This window comes from Poecile atricapillus, chromosome 1 (genome assembly GCF_030490865.1).
Source record: "Poecile atricapillus isolate bPoeAtr1 chromosome 1, bPoeAtr1.hap1, whole genome shotgun sequence".
NCBI classification, from domain to species: domain Eukaryota; kingdom Metazoa; phylum Chordata; class Aves; order Passeriformes; family Paridae; genus Poecile; species Poecile atricapillus.
In genome coordinates, this window is record NC_081249.1 from 62,690,545 (window position 1) to 62,709,403 (window position 18,859).

The following is an 18,859-nucleotide window of genomic DNA, read 5'->3' on the forward strand; positions in this document are numbered from 1 at the left end:
TTAAGCCTGTGGAAGCACAAGCTGTCCACAACCACAGAAGAAGAGGAATGTGGAGAGAGGCTGAGTTTCCCCCTCTCCTGCAGCAGCTGAGCACAGCATAGGAAACATATTCTTATTTCAAAGTTTCAATTCTGCCAAATCAGGCAGCATTCCCAGACCTGGGCTTTATTTGAGGCTTGTAGGCACTACCTCTTTCCAGACTTCAAGAGACTTCAGCAGAGTCTGCTGGACTGACCTGGACAAGCCACATCTGTGCCAGGGAACCATCTCGTCCACTTGCCCACAGCATTCTGCTCCTCTAGAGCAAGCCTGTGAACTAAGGCAGCTGAGACAAGGAAAGCTGCTCCCACAGAGTGGAAGGCAAATTTTCCGGCCTCTGGGAAGTTACCACAAAGATGCAGAAGGGACAGACTCAGAACAAAGAAATTTTTGCTCCTTTCCATGCTATCTGTTGTGAAGGGAGATCCCTCCTGAAGAGCCTGGGGATGGGAAAGAAGCAGGGAAGGATGGACATGGCTTTAAATAGCCCTAGCTGAGACAAGCCTGGGAAGAGCAAAGGGAAACATGGAAGAGAAGCAGAAGTTGGTCCCATGGAGCAGAAACCCCCTACCACACAGATGAGATCTACCCAGATCCATTTCTTCCCCATAAATGCTTCTCTCCTTAAGTATTTTCCCTTCACTAACTGGTTTGGTCTTCAGAGTCCATTTTGCAGCTGTTGGTGAGAAACAACAGCTCATCCATCAGGAACTTGCAATAGCCAGAGTCCTCACTTTCAATTGGTTTCCTTCTTCTCAGACACCTCTTGCTTTGTGAAGTGCAGTGTGTGTGAGGAGTAATATGCCTCTATGTAGAAATGTCAAATGTATTACATTTTAGTTTGGGCTCTAGGAATACTGCATTTATTTCTAAATACAGAAAAAAAAATGGACTTCTTGCCTCCTTGTCACCAAAACATGGGACAAGGCTGTCAAATGAAAGACATGCCAGCAAGAAAAAATTGACAGGTAATTTTTGTTACATAAAGGGAGAAATATTCGAGATAGACCATTTGACAGCACATATCACTGCGTTACAACTGAAGGTCATCAAAAAAGACAACCTTAGAAGAAAATGCCTCTGTGGGCTTGCAGACCAGAAGAGCAGACAGGGTGCTGGTTTTGTGCTGGCCAGTCTTTGGGATATTTATACAATGAAGCCTTTAAAACCGAGCTCTATCTCACAAATGACAGGGAGCAAAATCCCACACCTGTGCTCAGGGAAGCTGGAATGAGTTTGGGTCACAGACCCACAGAGCAGGGTGGTGTGGAGTGACCAGGACCTCACACTCATGTTGAAGCCAGCGGAGCAAACTCAAAGTGGTCACTGAGCTAGGAAGGATCCTGATAGTGCTTGGTGCCATTTGGGAGGAACCCTGGTGCAGCCAAAGGATGTTCACTCACCAGCCTGCAAAACACCTCCACTGTGCCTTAGTGGCTGTTGTTTAACAAGGTAAAAGCAGGAGAGTGATCCACCTATCTGTAGGTACCTGCAGAAGCAATCACTGCACAAACCTGGCCCTGCTTGGAGGAGGGAAGAAAGAGGCATCACTGACTGCTGTCAGTGACCAGGGAGGAAAAGGCTGCTCATAAAGAAAGTATCAGTGGTGCCATGCACCATCAACATGGCAGGACACTGAACTCTCCCTCACAAAGGAGGGACTGGGGCCTACTCATTTTTCCTGCCTCCATGACATAGAGTTGACAGATGCTGCCTCCACTGTTGTCAAACTGACTTTTACATGACTCCTAATCTTGCTGTTCTTCAAAGCAGTGAAAAAGGCAGAGAGTAATAAAGACTCTTGGAGGGGCTCCTGCTCAGGGCAGGTTTCCCTGCTCAGCATTGCAGCCATCACAAATCACACTCCTGCCACCTCACACTCCAACTATTTCCCTTTCCACTGCGTGTACTTCAGCATGCTGCTTTACAAAGCAAGCACATCTGTTCCTAGGTCATTTATACAAGGGGTGTTAAGAGATAAAAAGAGCACCTTGTTGTATTTGCATGGTAATAACAAATATCAACTATTTCCTACATGAACTGATGGGCCTAGCTGTTACAGATGCTTAACAGCTCACAGATAAAAAGAGGAGAGGATTTGTTTTTAAATCCAGAAAGCAAATCAACAGTCAAAGTAGAACTCATAGAGATTAATAAAGATCCAAACCCCCAAGAATAAGCACTATAAGTTTTTACTAGTCTTTAAACAGATCAACAGCTTCTCTGTTTATCATTATACTCCATCTAGAATTTTGAGGTAGGTGTGAAGTTGTCTACCTTGAAAGAATTGATGGTACTGCAGGAAACCTGGATGCAGGATCTAAAACCTGCAGTTCTCAGATACAGAAAAATACTGCAAAGTATGTAACTGCAATGCAGGAATATGTTTTCTCAGCAAATCAACCCCAAAAGAGACGGTGATGGGGAATGAGATTTTCAGCCCATTGATACCATGAAGATGAGGGGGTAAAAACGTTCAACAGCATTACAAGGAGCACCATAAAAGCCCAGCAGAACATCTCAGTAAACTGTGAGCACTGTTGCTATACCAAATGTCTATTAAATTATGGCAAAGGATAAAATCCTGAAGGTCATGAGCCAAGATGATCACACAGCTGTGTATCAGAAGGTACCTGCACAAATGCAAACATACCAGAGGTATGAGAACACAAGGAGTATGACAACAGAGGACATTGCAGCAGAGAGAGCTTTTGCTTCCTCCCATCAGTTAGATCAGAACACAACATATCAGCAATGTCCTTCTAGGACACCCCAAATGGAACACCCAAGCAAACAGGTCCCCTTTTCTGAGGGGAAAGGGGTGTTAAGCAATCAATCATTTGAATGAATTGGTTTTGTAAGACACAGATGCAGGAACAAACTGCAGCTGGGAAGAGACGCAGGTTTTTTTCAGCAGGTCTCTTTCAAGGAGAAAAAGCCCATCCAGAAATTCTTACCAATCTGTAAATTATAAAAATTGAAGCTCAGAGGGCAACATGCTGGTTAACAGGAAAGGCTGAATTGCCCTGAATTGTATATAAAAGAACAGCAAGACTAATACCCACTTTTCCTCATTACTACCATCCTCTTCTCTACTGTAATCTTGCCTAAAGAAGCCCATTTAGTCCCTGGGCAGGGATGATTTCTGCAGTAGGGTTGGTGCCATTTTCCTTTCAACAAATTTTAGGGAATTACATGATTTATCTTGGTTCTGGAGTGAATGAGTACCCTCTTTATGCTCCACAGAGATGTTGTTGACAGCTGCCCTCTAGCTTTTACTTGCAGCTTTTGGTGGAAGGCAAGCAGAAGCAGCAAATCCTGTAGTCCCAGTCCAGTCAGTGGGAACTTTCAAATTCAAGATCATAATTAGATTAAAAGCCATTTTAGGATGAGACATTATCTATCTATCTATCTATCTATCTATCTATCTATCTATCTATCTATCTATCTATCTATCTATCTATCCATCCATTCATCCATCCATCATGCTGCCTCCCCTCTTATAAAGACAACTCCAGCACAAAGAGGTGACACAAAGAGGTGCAAGTTACAGATGAATGTTGCTGTAAATTTCATTTCCACTTACTTCAGGCTTACTGACCCTCAAACATCCCACCTCCATGCCCAGCTCTGAAAGGAAACCCTAAAGCACACAAGTCAAATACCGTGTCTGAATCAGTAAGCTGCTTGTGAGAGAAGATTCTCTAACACAGAGGGGCAGGGAAAAAAAACACTTCAAGATATAACAGAGCAGAGAGACTTCTTGCAAGTCTTGATTTGGTTTTGGGATACTGGGGGAAAAACATACTGAAAGGTGTTATCCTTTTGCTTGATGCAGTCTGTTTTAACACAGAATTCAGCAATGATCTGGTCACATTCAAGAGACTGGCAAGGGAAAATGTACAAATAATTTTTGTAATCTTTCATAAGGAGAATGCCAAGAAGGGATTTTTTCCAAACAGAAAAAAATTCATCTGAGAGAGTCCTGCAATGCATGCACAGCAAATAAATTAATTTTATGCCATACAGGAAACAAAAGGATCATTAGCAAGAAACTATTTACAACCTAATTCATGCTCTTATCCAGTTTTTAGGCTTCAATTGACTTGAGACTCAAAAAATTCTGTATTGCTTTAGATCACATCCTCAGGATTTCTTTTACTAATTTTTAGTCTTTTTAGTCCTTAATATTTTTAGTCTAGATAGTCTAGGACTTCTGAAACTCTTCATGACGGGATTTTTTTGTCACTGACTCTGAATAATTATTTGGGGTTTTATGCATGATAGCAGTTAACAGATATTCCTCCAAAAATGTATTCACAGAGAAGCTTTTACATCCCCTGATATTTAGAAAAAGTGGCAGGGACATTAAACACTCCACCCCACAGGCTCTGGTCAAAAAGCCCAGAGGTCACAAAGCAGATGCCTTGGTTTATACAGACCATGATGCCCAGCAGAGCTTGTTAATTAAGGTTGTTCCCTCTAGATACCACTGGTGAAAGCTGAATAATCTTTCAGAGCACAACTCCCAAACCCCTCCTTACACATAAAGCAGAGTAGCAGAGGCTCTGGACTCTGCTCCACCTGCACCATTCGCCGCTGAGCCACCTGTTACGGAAAATACCTTTCTGGGATCCCATTCACTCAAGAGCTGGACTTGGTGATCCTGTCCAGAGTATTCTGAGTCAGAATATTCTGAGAGTCTTCTGTGATTCTATTAGAGAGTGCCCAAAAGAGAGTTACGAATGTGGTGAGGGGCCTTGAGGGGAAGCCGTGTGAGGAGCGGCCGAGGTCCCTCGGTTCAGCCTGGAGGAGACTGAGGGGAGACCCCATTGCAGCTACAGCTTCCCCGTGAGGGGAAGGGGAGGGGCAGGCACTGATTTCTTCACTCTCATGGCCAGTGACAGGACCCGAGAGAATGGCGTGAGGCTGTGTCAGGGGAGTCTTATGTTGGATATCAGGGAAAGGCTCTTCACCCAGAGGGTGTCTCGGCACTGGAACCTGTCAGAGTTCGAGAAGCGTTTGCACAGTGCTCTCAGGCGCATGATGTGACTCTTGGGGGTGGTCCTGCACAGAGCCAGGAGACGGCAGGTTAATCCTTGTGGGCCGCTTCCAGCGCAGCTCCCCTCGTGACCCCGTGTTCCGTTAACTTCCCACTACGGAGCGCGGATCCCGCCGGGAAACAACGCCCCGCCCCCCGCGCCTTTCTCGCTGCCCATTGGCCGAGGCGCCCGCCCATCAGCGGCCGTTGCCGTGCGACCGACCCCGCCCCGGGGGTGGCCATGGTGGCGGGGCCGCCCTGGGGGCGGTGCGGGGCTGGCGGCGGGGGCTCCGGGCACCGGCGGCTCCGGGCACCGGCACTCATGCACGGCGCGGAGGAGGCGGCGGCGGGGCCGCGGGTGAAAGCAGCGAGCACGCAGACCGACAGCATGGCCGGTGAGCCGGGCTGCGGGGGTGGGAGGGGAGGCGGGCCGGGGCCTGCCCCGCCGTGAGGGAACCGCGGCGCTGACGGCGGGCCCGGCCGGGCCGGGCGGGTGTGAGGGGAGTGTGCGCTGAGCGGCCCCTCGCGGGTCTCGCCTCACCCACCGGGTCCTTCCAGGGGCTGCCCGGTTTGTGCTCTCCTCAGGGGATTGTTTCCTCCTCTTCCCGGGGCTGTTCGGAGAGCCCGCGCCTTCCCCCTCCGCCGGTGATGCTTCAGAGTGCTCCTGCCCCTCACAGACAGTACAGTAAACTGTACATATACATACATATATCTACATATGTGTATATATATACGCGTATATGTGTGTGTATATATAAAGCATCTATGTACTTATGTGTACCTATACTTTCATTTATAAATATAAAAATATATGTAGCGTAGCTCTAGTATATAAGTATATAGATACTTTGTGTATATATATATATATATTCACACTTTATGCTGTGTATACTCTGTGTGTGTACAGATATGCTATATATGCAGTATGTGTATATATACATAAAGTATATATGTATTTCTTTGTGTAGTGTCTTTAAGCATATATCTATACATCAAATAAAAAAGTAGTGAAATAAATACATATCTCTCCTCTGTCTTCCCTCGCCCCTGCTTGACAGTGCCCTTCTCCATGAGGGCCTTTTGATAACATAAGCTTGTATTTTGCTCCCCTCTTCCACCCCATTACAGCGATTTCTTTCTCCAGCCCTGTACCAGGTGTATTTCATGTGTATACAGTGCAATGTGCAGGAAAACACTCGCCTTCTGAGGGGTGTTCCTACTAACCCCACAGCAGGCCCATGGTATGGGTTTAGTAGGGAGCAACTTTCTCACAGAGGTGGGGGTGCCCAGGAGAAACAGATGCTGATAGATTCCACAGGTCCCACTGCTGTGGTCCCAAGGGAGTGGTGTGTGCATACAGATGTGATGTATATATGGCTCTCAGACTGAGCACCGTGGCAGGGCAGTCAGGTCTCCTGGGTGGGTATATGAGTTTTGTTTCATCCTGGTTTTATGGAAATCCTGCTTCCAAGCAAGCAAAATCGATTAAGCCTGGAAATGAGCTTTAGTTTTCTTTTCCCAGGCAGCAGAGTGATGTCACATGTAGCTTCCTCCTTGGTGTCAAACACTTGTTAGAAGCCTTTCAGACTGGCCTAGGAACTCCTGTGTTATAGCCAGGACATAATCTTGGACCTGAGCCATGTCCGGGTAGGCCGTGCCCCTGCTCCTGTTTGCTTCCAGGTGCAGCAGGGTTTTTGGCACCAGCCTTAACAGCACACGTTCTCTGGAGCATGCCTCACCTCACTGAAGCAAGATCCATAACCAGAAGGAATAAAATCATACCTCTGTGTGAAGTGGGCCTGATGCATCTGGAAGGAGCACTCCTTTTATATGTGGCTTTGCTCTCAGTAGCAGAGAGCCTGATTTCTTTACTTCCCCAGTCTTCTGTAGTTGCTTTTAATTCTGTAAGACGTCTTCTGCCTTTTTCCAGTCCACTTTAATCAGCCTTCTCTTCACCCTGCTGAACTTTAGGGAGTGTTTAACTAGCTGAATGAAGATGCAGACGCACAGATATGATAACTGTAACTAAAGGTCTTTCCTTCTTCATAGTATTTTCCTGCTTCTCATTATAAATTCACATCAGGATGTTCTTCAGTTTGTTTCCCTGTGTTTGACAGGTCAGATTTGGGTTAGGTATGAGAAAACAATGAGTAATTAAAACTTTTTTGTTGTGCATGCAGTTTAAAGTCTACTCTGTGTGCCAAGTTGTAGTCCATTTTAGCAAACACAAAGATGTGTGTTTGCATTGGTATAAATTGCGCTGTTTGTTTTAACTTGCCACTTGGGAACTGTACATGTGTGTGCTATGACAGGAGTAAACAGGGGCTGTAATGAGAATGAACTCAAATGCCCATTTAGCAAAACAGATTCTGCTTCTTTACATGTGTCTTGTAGACTTACTTTTACAGTTTGCTTTTAGTACAAGTGACAACAAATCTTGGCGTGTGCTGCTTGCCATGTACATTTTTAGCACACGTATTTGGCTGTGCTAATCAGGTGCCCCTTGCAGTGCTTGTGTCAAGTGGGGTGGCAGAACTGGGCAGCCTAAGGAACAGTGGACAATGTGGCATCGGGAATGTGCTGCTGACAGTTTGCTTTCCCAAACCACACTTATGTGTGAAAAAAACTGCTAAAATACCATCTGAAAATGGTGTTTCAGTCATGGATTGCATATGTTGTTGTCCTAGTTGTTTGGGTCCACAGACATGCCATTAAACTAACCTGTCCCTCAGCCAGGTAATCTTAGTATCTGATTATATCTCTTCCAAGCTGCTGGAACCACTTAAAGAATGTTCTTCTCTATTCTGTCCCATTCTTGCCACTGCCATTTCCTCCTTTGCAAAAACTGTAGCATTTGTGGGAAAAGATAGAAACAGAAATAATACTATTGTCAGACAGCACTTGTGAGACCTGCAGAGGAATATGTGTTCATTACAGCTCTCTGTAAGCACCCCTGAAATGGGGACTGGAAATATTTCAAAGACTTAATTAACTTCTTGCCAAGTGTGAGGCAAGATAGCTTTACATCTGGAACAGTGCAAGCTTTACCGAGCAGCACAGTACTTCCTCCTTTTTCCTTTGTGGGACACTCAGTAATTCCAAGTGCTGGTCCTTACAGGACAACTTGCAGATTTTGAATAGAAACACAGCACAAGGTGGTGCTCCAAGAAGGGATTTTTGTACTTGGATATTTTGTCAGAAGTGACAGCTGGAGCAAAATGTTTAAGTTTTTTATAAAAGCCTAGCCAAAATCTGAGCAGACTGTAAGAATCCAGAAGCAGCATCTCCAGAACTGATGTGACTGGAAGATTTCACAATGGCTCATCCACTCTTGCTGTGGGCACCAGTGTAAGATCATGATGTGTGTGCCTGGATATTTTTGCCCTCTTCTGTGGTGATCCTGAAGCTGAATTAGACGCTGTCTCAGATTTCTGTAAGCATCGGTGAATCATTTGAGCACATTAAGTTATGTGGGATCTGATGTTCTATCTGTGATTTCTGCTCTACACCTCTGAACTAACTCACTGAATTTCAGTGAAAGTTTCACCAGTTCCTCTTGTTGCACAGATCTGATCTCTGCATCTAGATGTGAGCATCCTGAGTTGGCAATCCCTGAAAAGGATAGTGTGGATATATCTTTTGAAAGAGCAGAAGGGATTGATGAACCAGCTTCTGTAGCAGCTGTGGTGTAGAAGACTTGAAAAATAATGTTCAGCAATATGGAGTTTCTTTATAAATATCCCCAATAAATACTTCTCTTTCTTTTTCTTCAAAACAGGTCAAATGCCAAGACTTTCTAAGGTCAATCTTTTTACTTTATTAAGTCTCTGGATGGAACTCTTTCCCTCAGCTGAGCAGCAGAAAAAATCCCAGGTAAAATGTCTGTGCTTATTTTTAATTGGTCTTTCTGAAGAGATCCTTCAGTGAATTTAACCCAACTGCTCTTTAGATGACACATAGTCCAGATGAAAAAAACAAAACCAACCAAATGTAATAAACTTTTTTCAAATGCACAACAGAGGAGGGGTGGTGTATACCCTGTGTGTAAAGTCAAGGTGGTTGTTGGTGTAGAGAGCCTCTTTTGGAGTTACAATGTTCACATGACTGTAGATGAGTTCTTTTATACAGTTTAAGTGTACACAAGTACTTGAAATGTTTGCTGATCAAAAATTTGTAGGTAACTATTTCAGTGACAAGGAAAAGAAACTGTCCTTTAGAGTGGATCTTCTAAACAGTAGCCAGTTACTCTTCAAAGTCAAGGTGCATTTTCAGACTGACCTGGAACAGGATGTTTCCTTTGTTGATCAGAGTTGTTACTGGGCTCTTTAAATGATAACTGCATTGTGCAGAGCATACCCGTGTGCTGAGATCCATAGCACAGAGATCAGCCAGGGCAAGAAAAGATAGGAAAATAATCTGAGTGATAATTAGGCCTCATTTTCAGAGCTGAGTGTGTCCCGGGCTAGATCCAAAAGAGGGATAGATGAGCAGCACCTACAGCCTTCAAAAGCAGTTTGAAATTTAGTAATTCACTTAGAAATGGCACTTGGCTTGTATGTAGGGCTTTAGTAAAGTCTCATTCCTGTAACCACAAAGCAGTTGAATAATTTACAGACCTAAGGCAACAGTGTTCAGTAGCAGCTGGATTTCACCAGCTTCATCAAACTAGCTTGTATCCAGTTTTCTCACAATACATGGGAATCCAGATGTAATAGGTCTCATCTGTGGTATGCAGACTTCTTCCATGGAAGATTCTTTGGAACCAGGATTTATTACATAAATGAAGAGACAGAAATAAAACTAGAGAAGCTATTGGCTCCCAGAATGGTCAAGCTTAAGACAGAAATTAAATGCATGAGTATTTTCAGCTGGCTGATTCTGAGAGGGTTTCAGCTATAACAGAATTTTCTATGCTGCTTCTGGATTTTGTTACAGGCAAAGCAATGACCAGAAAAAGTCGGGAATTTGTGACAAGCCCCTCTGGAGTATGACAGAGACACAGCACCCTGATATTAACAGGCACATGTGAAAACTAAACAACAACAAAAATGCTTAGGGAAGTGCAGATTGTTTAATGATTCTTTTGTACTGAAGAGCTCAATGCTCTGCTGCTGGTTGGTTACAGCTCCAAGGAAGAGCTGTAACATCTTTATGGACTCAATGTTGAAAAAAAGTGAAATAATAATAATGTCTTTTTCTGTAGGCGAAGAAGAGTGGTCTAGTTGTGGTGAAAAATATGAAGATTGTTGGTCTTCATTGCTCCAGTACAGACTTGCATGCTGGCCAGATTGCACTCATTAAACACGGATCAAGACTTAAAAACTGTGATCTCTATTTTTCAAGAAAACCATGTTCAACTTGTTTAAAAATGATTGTAAATGGTAAGCAATGACTGCAGTAGAGTAGATGTTACACCTGTGATTGAAATCAGAAAGCCTGTTTTTTCTCTTTGGACTGTCCCGGTTGTGAATGCCAATCCCTGATTTGTGTAGCCTGCACTGATGCTTTCCTTAAGGGTGAATGTACATTTTCTGGAGCTGATGGTCAAGAGACTGGTGTTTGCTGCCAAGACCCTGTTTCTCTGTAATGTGCAACCATTATTACTGGTGGTGCTTGTCTCTCGGCCCAGATGCACTGCTGAGGTTCTGACGGTCCTTTTGCCCTCTGCCAGAGCAGCCCTAAGCCTGATGACTCAGCCTAGATGGATGTATTTTTCCTTGCTTTCCTATGGCTTGACACTGACACCAGGGAAGAGTGGGTTTTTATGCAGAAATCACAGGGAGTACTTAAGGATTTCCTTTTCCCTTGAGAGATGAAGACAAACCAGATCATTCACTTCCAGAAATGGATCTGCTGGTACAGCCCTTCTCCAAATACTCTTTTTTGTTCTCAGCAGTAACGTATATCAGTGTTAACTTCTTTTTGTGTGTTACTAATTTATCTGCTGGATTTAAGATGCAAAATTAGGCAGTCACAAAGATCTGAGAACTTGAGTAACTCAAATTTTTATTGTTTAATTTTATTGTAACTCAAATATTTATTTTAGTCTGATTATCAAGTTAAATAACCCTTAATACTTGTATCTGCCAGCATTTTTCTTGTCTAGACACCCGTTAGGCAGGACTTGGGGCCCTAAAGAAGTAAAACCAGGGTTAGGCAATAGTATATTGCATATGAGCTTTATGTTCCACTGCACTTGCATGGTTCCTTCTGCTGCATTATCTTCTCTTCCAGCTGGGGTGAACAGGATTTCCTACTGGCCTGCAGATCCTGAAATCAGCTTGCAGAACGAGGTATCCAATCCGATGAGCACTGAGGATGCAAAGCTGGATGCCAAAGCAGTGGAAAGACTGAAGTCAAACAGTCGTGCTCGTGTGTGTGTGTTGCTTCAGCCTTTGGTGTGCTACATGGTGCAGTTTATTGAAGAAACTTCCACCAAATTTGATTTTATTCAGAAAATAGCAAAATCACAGCCTGACTGTAACACTGACTTTTATACTGCGTGTAGGCAAGAGAGAATAAAAGAGTATGAAAGTTTATTTCTAATTTCAAATGAGGAAATGCACAAGCAAATATTGATGACTATAGGATTGGAGAACCTCTGTGAAAATCCATACTTCAGCAACCTTAGGCAGAATATGAAAGACCTTGTCTTGGTCTTGGCATCAGTGGCTGCCAGTGTCCCTGTCTTTGGATGCTTTGGATTTTACAAGAGTGGATCCCAACAAACAAACGAAGTAGACGATCAGTGTTTGCCCCAGGACGTGGCAAGGCACTGTATGATACAAGCCAGGCTACTTGCGTATCGGACAGGTGAGTCATTACCAGAGTGCAGCAACAATGGAGTCTCATCACTAGAGCAAGTTCCTGATTTGTCTTTTTCTTCCAAATACTTCCTTAAGCAAAGAATTCTCAAATCCATTCCTACATGTGTGAAACGAGTGCAGCAGTAATAGTAAAGACTCCACAGGGGCACAGAGTACTGTGTGTGAAAGCTTTCCATGAGGAAATCAGTGCAGGTATTTCACATACAGTGCTGGCAAACCCTGCCCTGCCAATGTGTCCAACACCCAACTGAAAATGAACTGAATGACATTTAAATTCTTCAAGCTGCTCTGAGGCTCTTTTTACTGAGGTCTCACAAGATGCTTCTATTATCAAATAAATGTCAATATTTCAAGCAGGTTATACACACCTCAGAAAAAAGCAGTGAAATAATATCCTTCAGTAGGACATTAAGTAGAGTTTTATTAAGTCTCCTAGTCCTAATGTTATTAGTGGAAGTGCTTATATGTCTGATGGGGGTTTTCTTTGCCCAGATGCTGAAGTTTTATGTTTAGGCTTCTGAGTTAGAGAGATAGTTGTTGACTCTCCCTTGATAGAGATGACTTCTGTTATCTGCTTTATTCTTTCTGGGTACCAGTGCAGGAAAGTGGTAAGTTCTTCCAGAGAACAGAATATGAAAACTTAAAACTTGATGGTACTCCATAGAGATGTTTTTGTACTCTAGATATGATAGTTGCTTTTTTTAAACCATTGTAAACAAACAAATAGTACATATATAAAGCTTAAACCAAAACTAATCCCCCAACACACCCATCCAAACCCAACCTATTAAGTCAGGTACCCGTAGTAAATTTTGTCTTCAAAGGATTGGAGAGAAGATCACGTTTTTTAGATGTAGTTCAGAAGTTTTATGGAACCAGTTACGAGTTCTTTGTACAGCTGCCATTATAAAGAACAAGATGGAATGACAAAGCTTGGGGCAGCAGAGTTCAGGTTTATCTGTAGTATTCAGCTTAGTCTCAGGTCTGGGTTTTGAGACAACTTTTATTACACTGTAATGAAATTAAAATAAATAGCAGCTCACACATGTATTTAGGTGTTTTACACTATTATGTAGGTGGATATAAAGGGAGCAAGAATATAGGTTGTTTTCTATGCTGGTTTAATCAGTCGTTATCATATTCTCTTCATCAATGACTAATACATATGCAGAATATAAATGAAGACAGCTTTGATAAAATACATCTTTGGCAGGAAAGACCTTCTATGAGTGATTGCATATGGTAGTGATACTAAGGAGGATGGAAATTATTCATGGAAACAGTGTGTTCTGTAATCAATGGAAGCCTGAAATGTTTTTCTCCTTGATATGCCCTGTTCTAGCTGGTCAAGATTCTCATCTGTAGCTACTGTGGAAGATTTTCAAGTGCCATAAAAACCATCCTCACGTAATGAAAGCTCTGTGCCAGTTTTCCTATGGTGGTGATAGAATACACCCCCAAAATCCAACTGTTAATATTCTGTCTCTGAATTTGGTATAAAATAGAACTAATTTTGATAGGACTTTAGACCACAGAACCATAAACTTAAAGAATGGCAGAAATTAAGTCATGAAATTAAGTAGTAAACAACAAGAAGGTTTCTATCAGTTTTCTGTCTCACATTAGTGAACCTGTCCACACATATTCTTGGCACACATGTTCTTATCTATGTGTTGGTTACTTCAGTTCATTTGTGAATGAATGTACACAGCAAAATCTTAGAATGATTGCCTTCCAGTAAGAGCACACCCAGCTTTTACAGTGGACTCATATGATTCCCAAGCTTTTAATCTTTCTGCATTTTGTTCCTTCCGTTCACAAAGTAACAATAAATGTTATTCCTTACTCTAGGATGTCATATGTTAATGTATAGGTAACTCAGAAGTGCTTTATTTGTTATTTACTCCTAAAATGTTATGTATTTTAGAGGATCATAAAACGGGAGTTGGAGCTATTATTTGGGCAGAGGAAAAATCAGTAAGTATTGAAAAAGTTACTTTTTCTTGCACTCACAATTCATACACTGGCTTTGAGCTTGTTAGTGTCCTTAAGGTTTATACACTTCTGTTTTTCATACACACACACAGAGCTTTAGTAACTAAGTTAATGACTGGTTCATTGTTATGCTTTAAGATGAAGGGGAAGTATGAATGATTTTGGTACAGTGTCTCTGCCTGAATTTTCAGTGTGCCTGCTTCACCTGTCATTGTCAGTTATTCCAGGTATCCTGGCTACAAGGTTTTGCCACAGCTGCTGATCAGGCAGCATGTGCCCTGCATGGCCTCTCTTTGCAGCTCTTTTTAGGAGAGGTGTCTGTGCAGTTATAGCCTGACAGTCTCCTGAGGATATTTCTTGCAGTTGAAATGCTGTATGTAATGGGCTTTAGCACATTCCTTTTTGGATCAAATGGTATTTTTCTATGAATATTGTTACAGTGCTTTTACCCATCCAAACAGAAAGTTTTTGTTCTTTGTATCTCTCTGCTTATGCATGTTATCAATCCCAGGAAGCCTCATTCTTCACTCAGCTGCAACATAGTGTTAATTTGGTTTTAACACTTCAATCATCAGCTGCTCATTGCTGTTTTGTTTCTTTTCCTTATTTCAATCACCAATTGCCTCTTATCAGCCACTGGTAACTGGGTCTGTTAAGACAGGCAAAACACCATCTCTGGCACATCAGGGATGAACTCCAGCTGTATTTAATCATGTACATTGTTAAGGACTAAATCCTTCAGACTTCTTGTCCCTGCTGTCATTATTACTTGCCAAAAGGAAAGCCTCAAAAGCCTGGTGTAGGTAACTGAGGTGTTGCACTTTACCTGTGCAGCTCCTACAGGGTTCAGTGGAAAAGCTTCATACAGACATGGAGCAGTTGGCAAGAGCTGAGATGCGTGATCATACAAGAGTATACACTGCACAGCACTTTGACTTAGAACTCAGTTAAAATGCCTCCAAATTTGATGCTTTGTTTACTGTTGCAGAGAGGCTGTGATGGAACAGGAGCAATGTATTTTGTAGGCTGTGGTTACAATGCCTTTCCTGTTGGATCTGAATATGCTGATTTTCCACACATGGATGATAAGCAAAAAGATCGGGAGATCAGAAAGTTCAGATACATTATCCATGCGGAGCAGAATGCCCTGACATTCAGGTAATACGCCAATTTTTACCATGGAGAAGAATGAGATGGTTTGGAAACAATTCCATGACAGATGCATGTTATGGTTTAAGCCCAGTGGGGAAGGTACACACCAGGCAGCCTCTCACTCATCCTCCTGCGCCAGCGGAATGGGGAGAAGAATCAAAAGTAAAACTTGTAGGTTGAGACAAGAACAGCTTAATAACTGAAACCAATTAAAATTTATTAATAATAGTAGATAATAATAAAGATGAAACCCAAGGCAAAAACAAGTAATGCACAATACAATTGTTCACCAGCCACTGATCAATGCCATATCCCATCCCTGAACTCTGATCAATGTCCCTTCTAGGTAACTCCCCCAGTTAATATACTGGGAGTGACACTCTCTAGCATGGAATATTGTTTGGGTCTGAAGTTCCTGCTTCTTGTGCAGCTCCTCAGTGCCAGAATATGAATCAAAGCACTTGACTCAGAGTAAGCATTACTTAGCAACAACTAAAAACATCAGTCTGTTTTCAACATTATTCTCATACTAAATCCAAAAGACAGCACTGCACCAGCTGCTGAGAAAAAATTAACTGTATTCCAGCCCAAACTAGGACAATGTATGATGTCACTGTCATGAACTGTGGGCTGCAATGACTTTTTTATGCTTGTGATGTAGAAGTTGGATGTGTATGGACACAGTCAGCTCCAGGGTTTTCCTCAGATTTCTTATATGAACTTGGGTTTTTAAGGATATTGGCTCCTTCAGTTACCCTTCAGATACAAGCCACTGGCTCTGCTTCTTGCTGGACCATGCTATAACCCAAAATGAGGAAGTGTGGCAGTTGATGAAGCTTGCAACAATAATAGGTGTAGAGACATGGGATGGGTGTTGTTCACAGATAGTGAAACCAAACCAGATTCCATTGTGTGCTTGTGCACTTGATTAGGAGTAAGTTGCTTCTGAAAGTAAATAATACTTCTTTGCTTGCTTTTTAAGGTATGAAGTTTGTCACAATTCAAAACAAACAAGATAGAAACTCTGAAATTTTGTTTTCTGACTGCTTGTAGGTGTCGAGAAATAAAGCCAGATGAAAGAAGCATGATATTTGTAACAAAATGTCCGTGTGATGAATGTGTCCCTTTAATTAAGGGAGCTGGTATCAAGCAGATCTATGCAGGAGATGTTGATGCTGGAAAAAAGAAAGCAGACATATCCTATATGAAGTTTGGCGAACTTGAGGGTGTAAGCAAATTTACAGTAAGTGTCTAAATGTACTGTATTCTAAAAACTGGGGGCAGCATTGATGTCAGAGTAGGGTAAGCAGTCATCTACAGTCAGCATAGAGGAGCACTGTGCTGTTTAGTCAGGTGAGTGGAACTGAGAGGTTGCTCTGTCACAGTTCTGGGGAGCAGTGCTGTGCTATGTGCCAGAGGGTGGGGCCAAGCCTCTCTGTTTTCTCTGGCAGCATGGAGGATTTCCCTCTGACTTACTGTTGTTGGGGGTGGTCTCTTCACATGGTGAAGTTCTCTCCAAGCCTCCCCTGTCACAGCATGGCAGCTGATTTGGGGGGTCACTGTATGATTTTGTTGGCCCTTCCAGCAGCTCCAGAAAAAGCTTCAGTGGATTTTGAATGTGGCCAAGTGCACCTGCAGTCAGGGCACTCCCCTTGACAAATAGCAGCACTGTCTGTGGGAGCAGCTTCATTCCCCCTTCTCAAGGGAGTTAATGTCTGCATGCTTATAATGGTTATTTGTCCTCAAAGCAAGTGTGTTCAAGCGGGAGTCCCTCATTCCCCACCTCACCCCTAGTCATGCCTCTAAGTGAAGGCCTGTAGGGTACTCTTCCTGTCTCACTTTGCTCCTTATTCTGTCTTCTGGAATAAGTAAACATTTTCTTCTTCTTTTACCAGTGGCAAGTAAGTCCATTGCACACTAATGCACTTGAATTCCATGACCCTACAACCAGGGAAAGTAAGTATTTTTTCATCAATTCATTTTATGACTGAAATCAATAAGTAAGATCACATTTTAAACCTACCTGATTCCCTCTGGGATTGTTTAGTCTTGATTTCAGTGAGTTAAATTTTGCTGTGAAAAGTTTTCTGAGGTTTTTGAGTAGATGAGCTAACTGTAATAGACAATAACTAACTGTAATAGGTGAACTAACTTGTAACAAAATGCTTGGCATTGACACACATTACAAAATCTAGCAATGCTATTATGAAGGTCAGCAGCATGCTGTTTGGCACATAGATCATTTCCGACTACTTGATCATGTTTTCAATTTTGTTCTAGAAAGGCTTTTTAGATTGTGTTCTATAAGGAGTACCATTATTTTTTCAAGAGAAATTGGACTGGACTCCTTCAAGTCATCTATATATGTTCTGCAGAACATTTCCGTGTTTTTGTATTTGTGTATATATATGCACATGTATAATGTAAAGGTCACAAAATCCTTGTTGACACGCACCTCTGTTCAAGGGAACTGTCATCTTTTCAAAACAGAATTTAGGTAGGTCTTTCTCTGAAACCTTTTTGTGCTAGAGAGATCTATCAGAGTCATCTACTGTCAGCTACCAATCCTTAAAATGTCACTCATCCAGAGGGAAAAACAGCCTGGAAAATGGCAGCTAAATAATTTTTGTTCTTCAGGCATGAAGATGCAGTGTAAAGATACATTGAGTACCATGCTAGGAGCATAAAGAAGACTGAAGGTAGTTTTTGTGGCACACAAATAGCCACTCCAAGCAAATTCCTAACATGTACTGAGATAGACTAGTGGAGAAGTCTTTTTGTTAGCTACTTCCTTATGGGCTGGGGGAAAGTAGAGAGGGAAGGGCTCAGAGTAGTGTTTATAGCATTAGTGATCACTGCAAAACGTTAGGGCTTGTTTGTCCCTCTCTCTCTTAATGGTTTTCAGACCCAGCTGGAGAAAGATTAATCCTGGAGTACTTTGTTTGACAGCTTTTAACAGGGCTCATTTCTCTAACAGTTTTTTTTTAATGTGGTGTGCCTGCATTTTCAATACTGAACTGTTTAAGTTCCTCCCTTTCCTTAGTGTATTCCTCTTAGCTATGATTATTGCATGTTCCTCTGTAAGGGGAAGAAGACAATCACCACCCTGTTCCCCACCCCCAGTGTTATTCCAGTGTGTCTGTCCATGTTGGGTATTAGGCTATGCTTGCTGTTGTATTAATGCTCCATGCATGTTTTTCTCTTTAGATGGGGTCCAGAGAACAAAATCGCTGGATGACCAGCAGCACCAAAGCAAGAAACTGTGTCTTGGTCATTACTGAGTAATTAAGCACTTCTGCAGTCTTGCTTCATACTTTTTATAATACAACCTGTTTGCACTTTCAAATAAGGGAGAGGTTTATTTATTGTTTGGAAAGTGAATTTTAGAATAAGTTTATTTATGATGTCTTTAATGTTTTACAGCGTTACCTAAAGGTCTTTTTAATTTAGAAGCTCCTGGCAAAAAAATGCTGCTTGTATTTTCTGTGAAAGTAACTGGGTGGCTGATTATTTTTAATGCATTAAAAAAAAATATACTGAAAGTTCATTGGTGGTAGATCAGAGTAATAATAAAATGGTGTCTTATTTACTTGGGGTATGGATTGAGGGAATGGATTTATAAGTTCTGGGCTAGCAAATGGCAGAAATAAGCCATAGTTCTTCAAATACAATTGTCAAGGGAATTTTCTAGGAAATGGTAGGTAAATAACCACCAGCAACTATCTCTGTTCTTGAAAGTGGCTTTTGCTTCTCAGTCTACTTCTCAGTATAATGGACACAAAACCATTGGGATAGCAATCATTGC

General features: G+C 42.2%; 1 protein-coding gene across 1 annotated transcript; it reads left to right on the top strand.

The window, feature by feature from the left end:
- The first annotated feature begins 4,098 nt into the window (after positions 1-4,098).
- Positions 4,099-18,592, top strand: CDADC1 (cytidine and dCMP deaminase domain containing 1). The gene is made up of 9 exons (XM_058856717.1): positions 4,099-5,475; positions 8,859-8,953; positions 10,284-10,461; positions 11,315-11,893; positions 13,835-13,884; positions 14,891-15,060; positions 16,108-16,297; positions 16,950-17,010; positions 18,262-18,592. Exons 1-9 carry the CDS (start codon positions 5,322-5,324, stop codon positions 18,333-18,335), a joined length of 1,551 nt encoding a protein of 516 aa, XP_058712700.1. The 5' UTR covers positions 4,099-5,321; the 3' UTR covers positions 18,336-18,592.
- Positions 18,593-18,859: the final 267 nt, after the last annotated feature.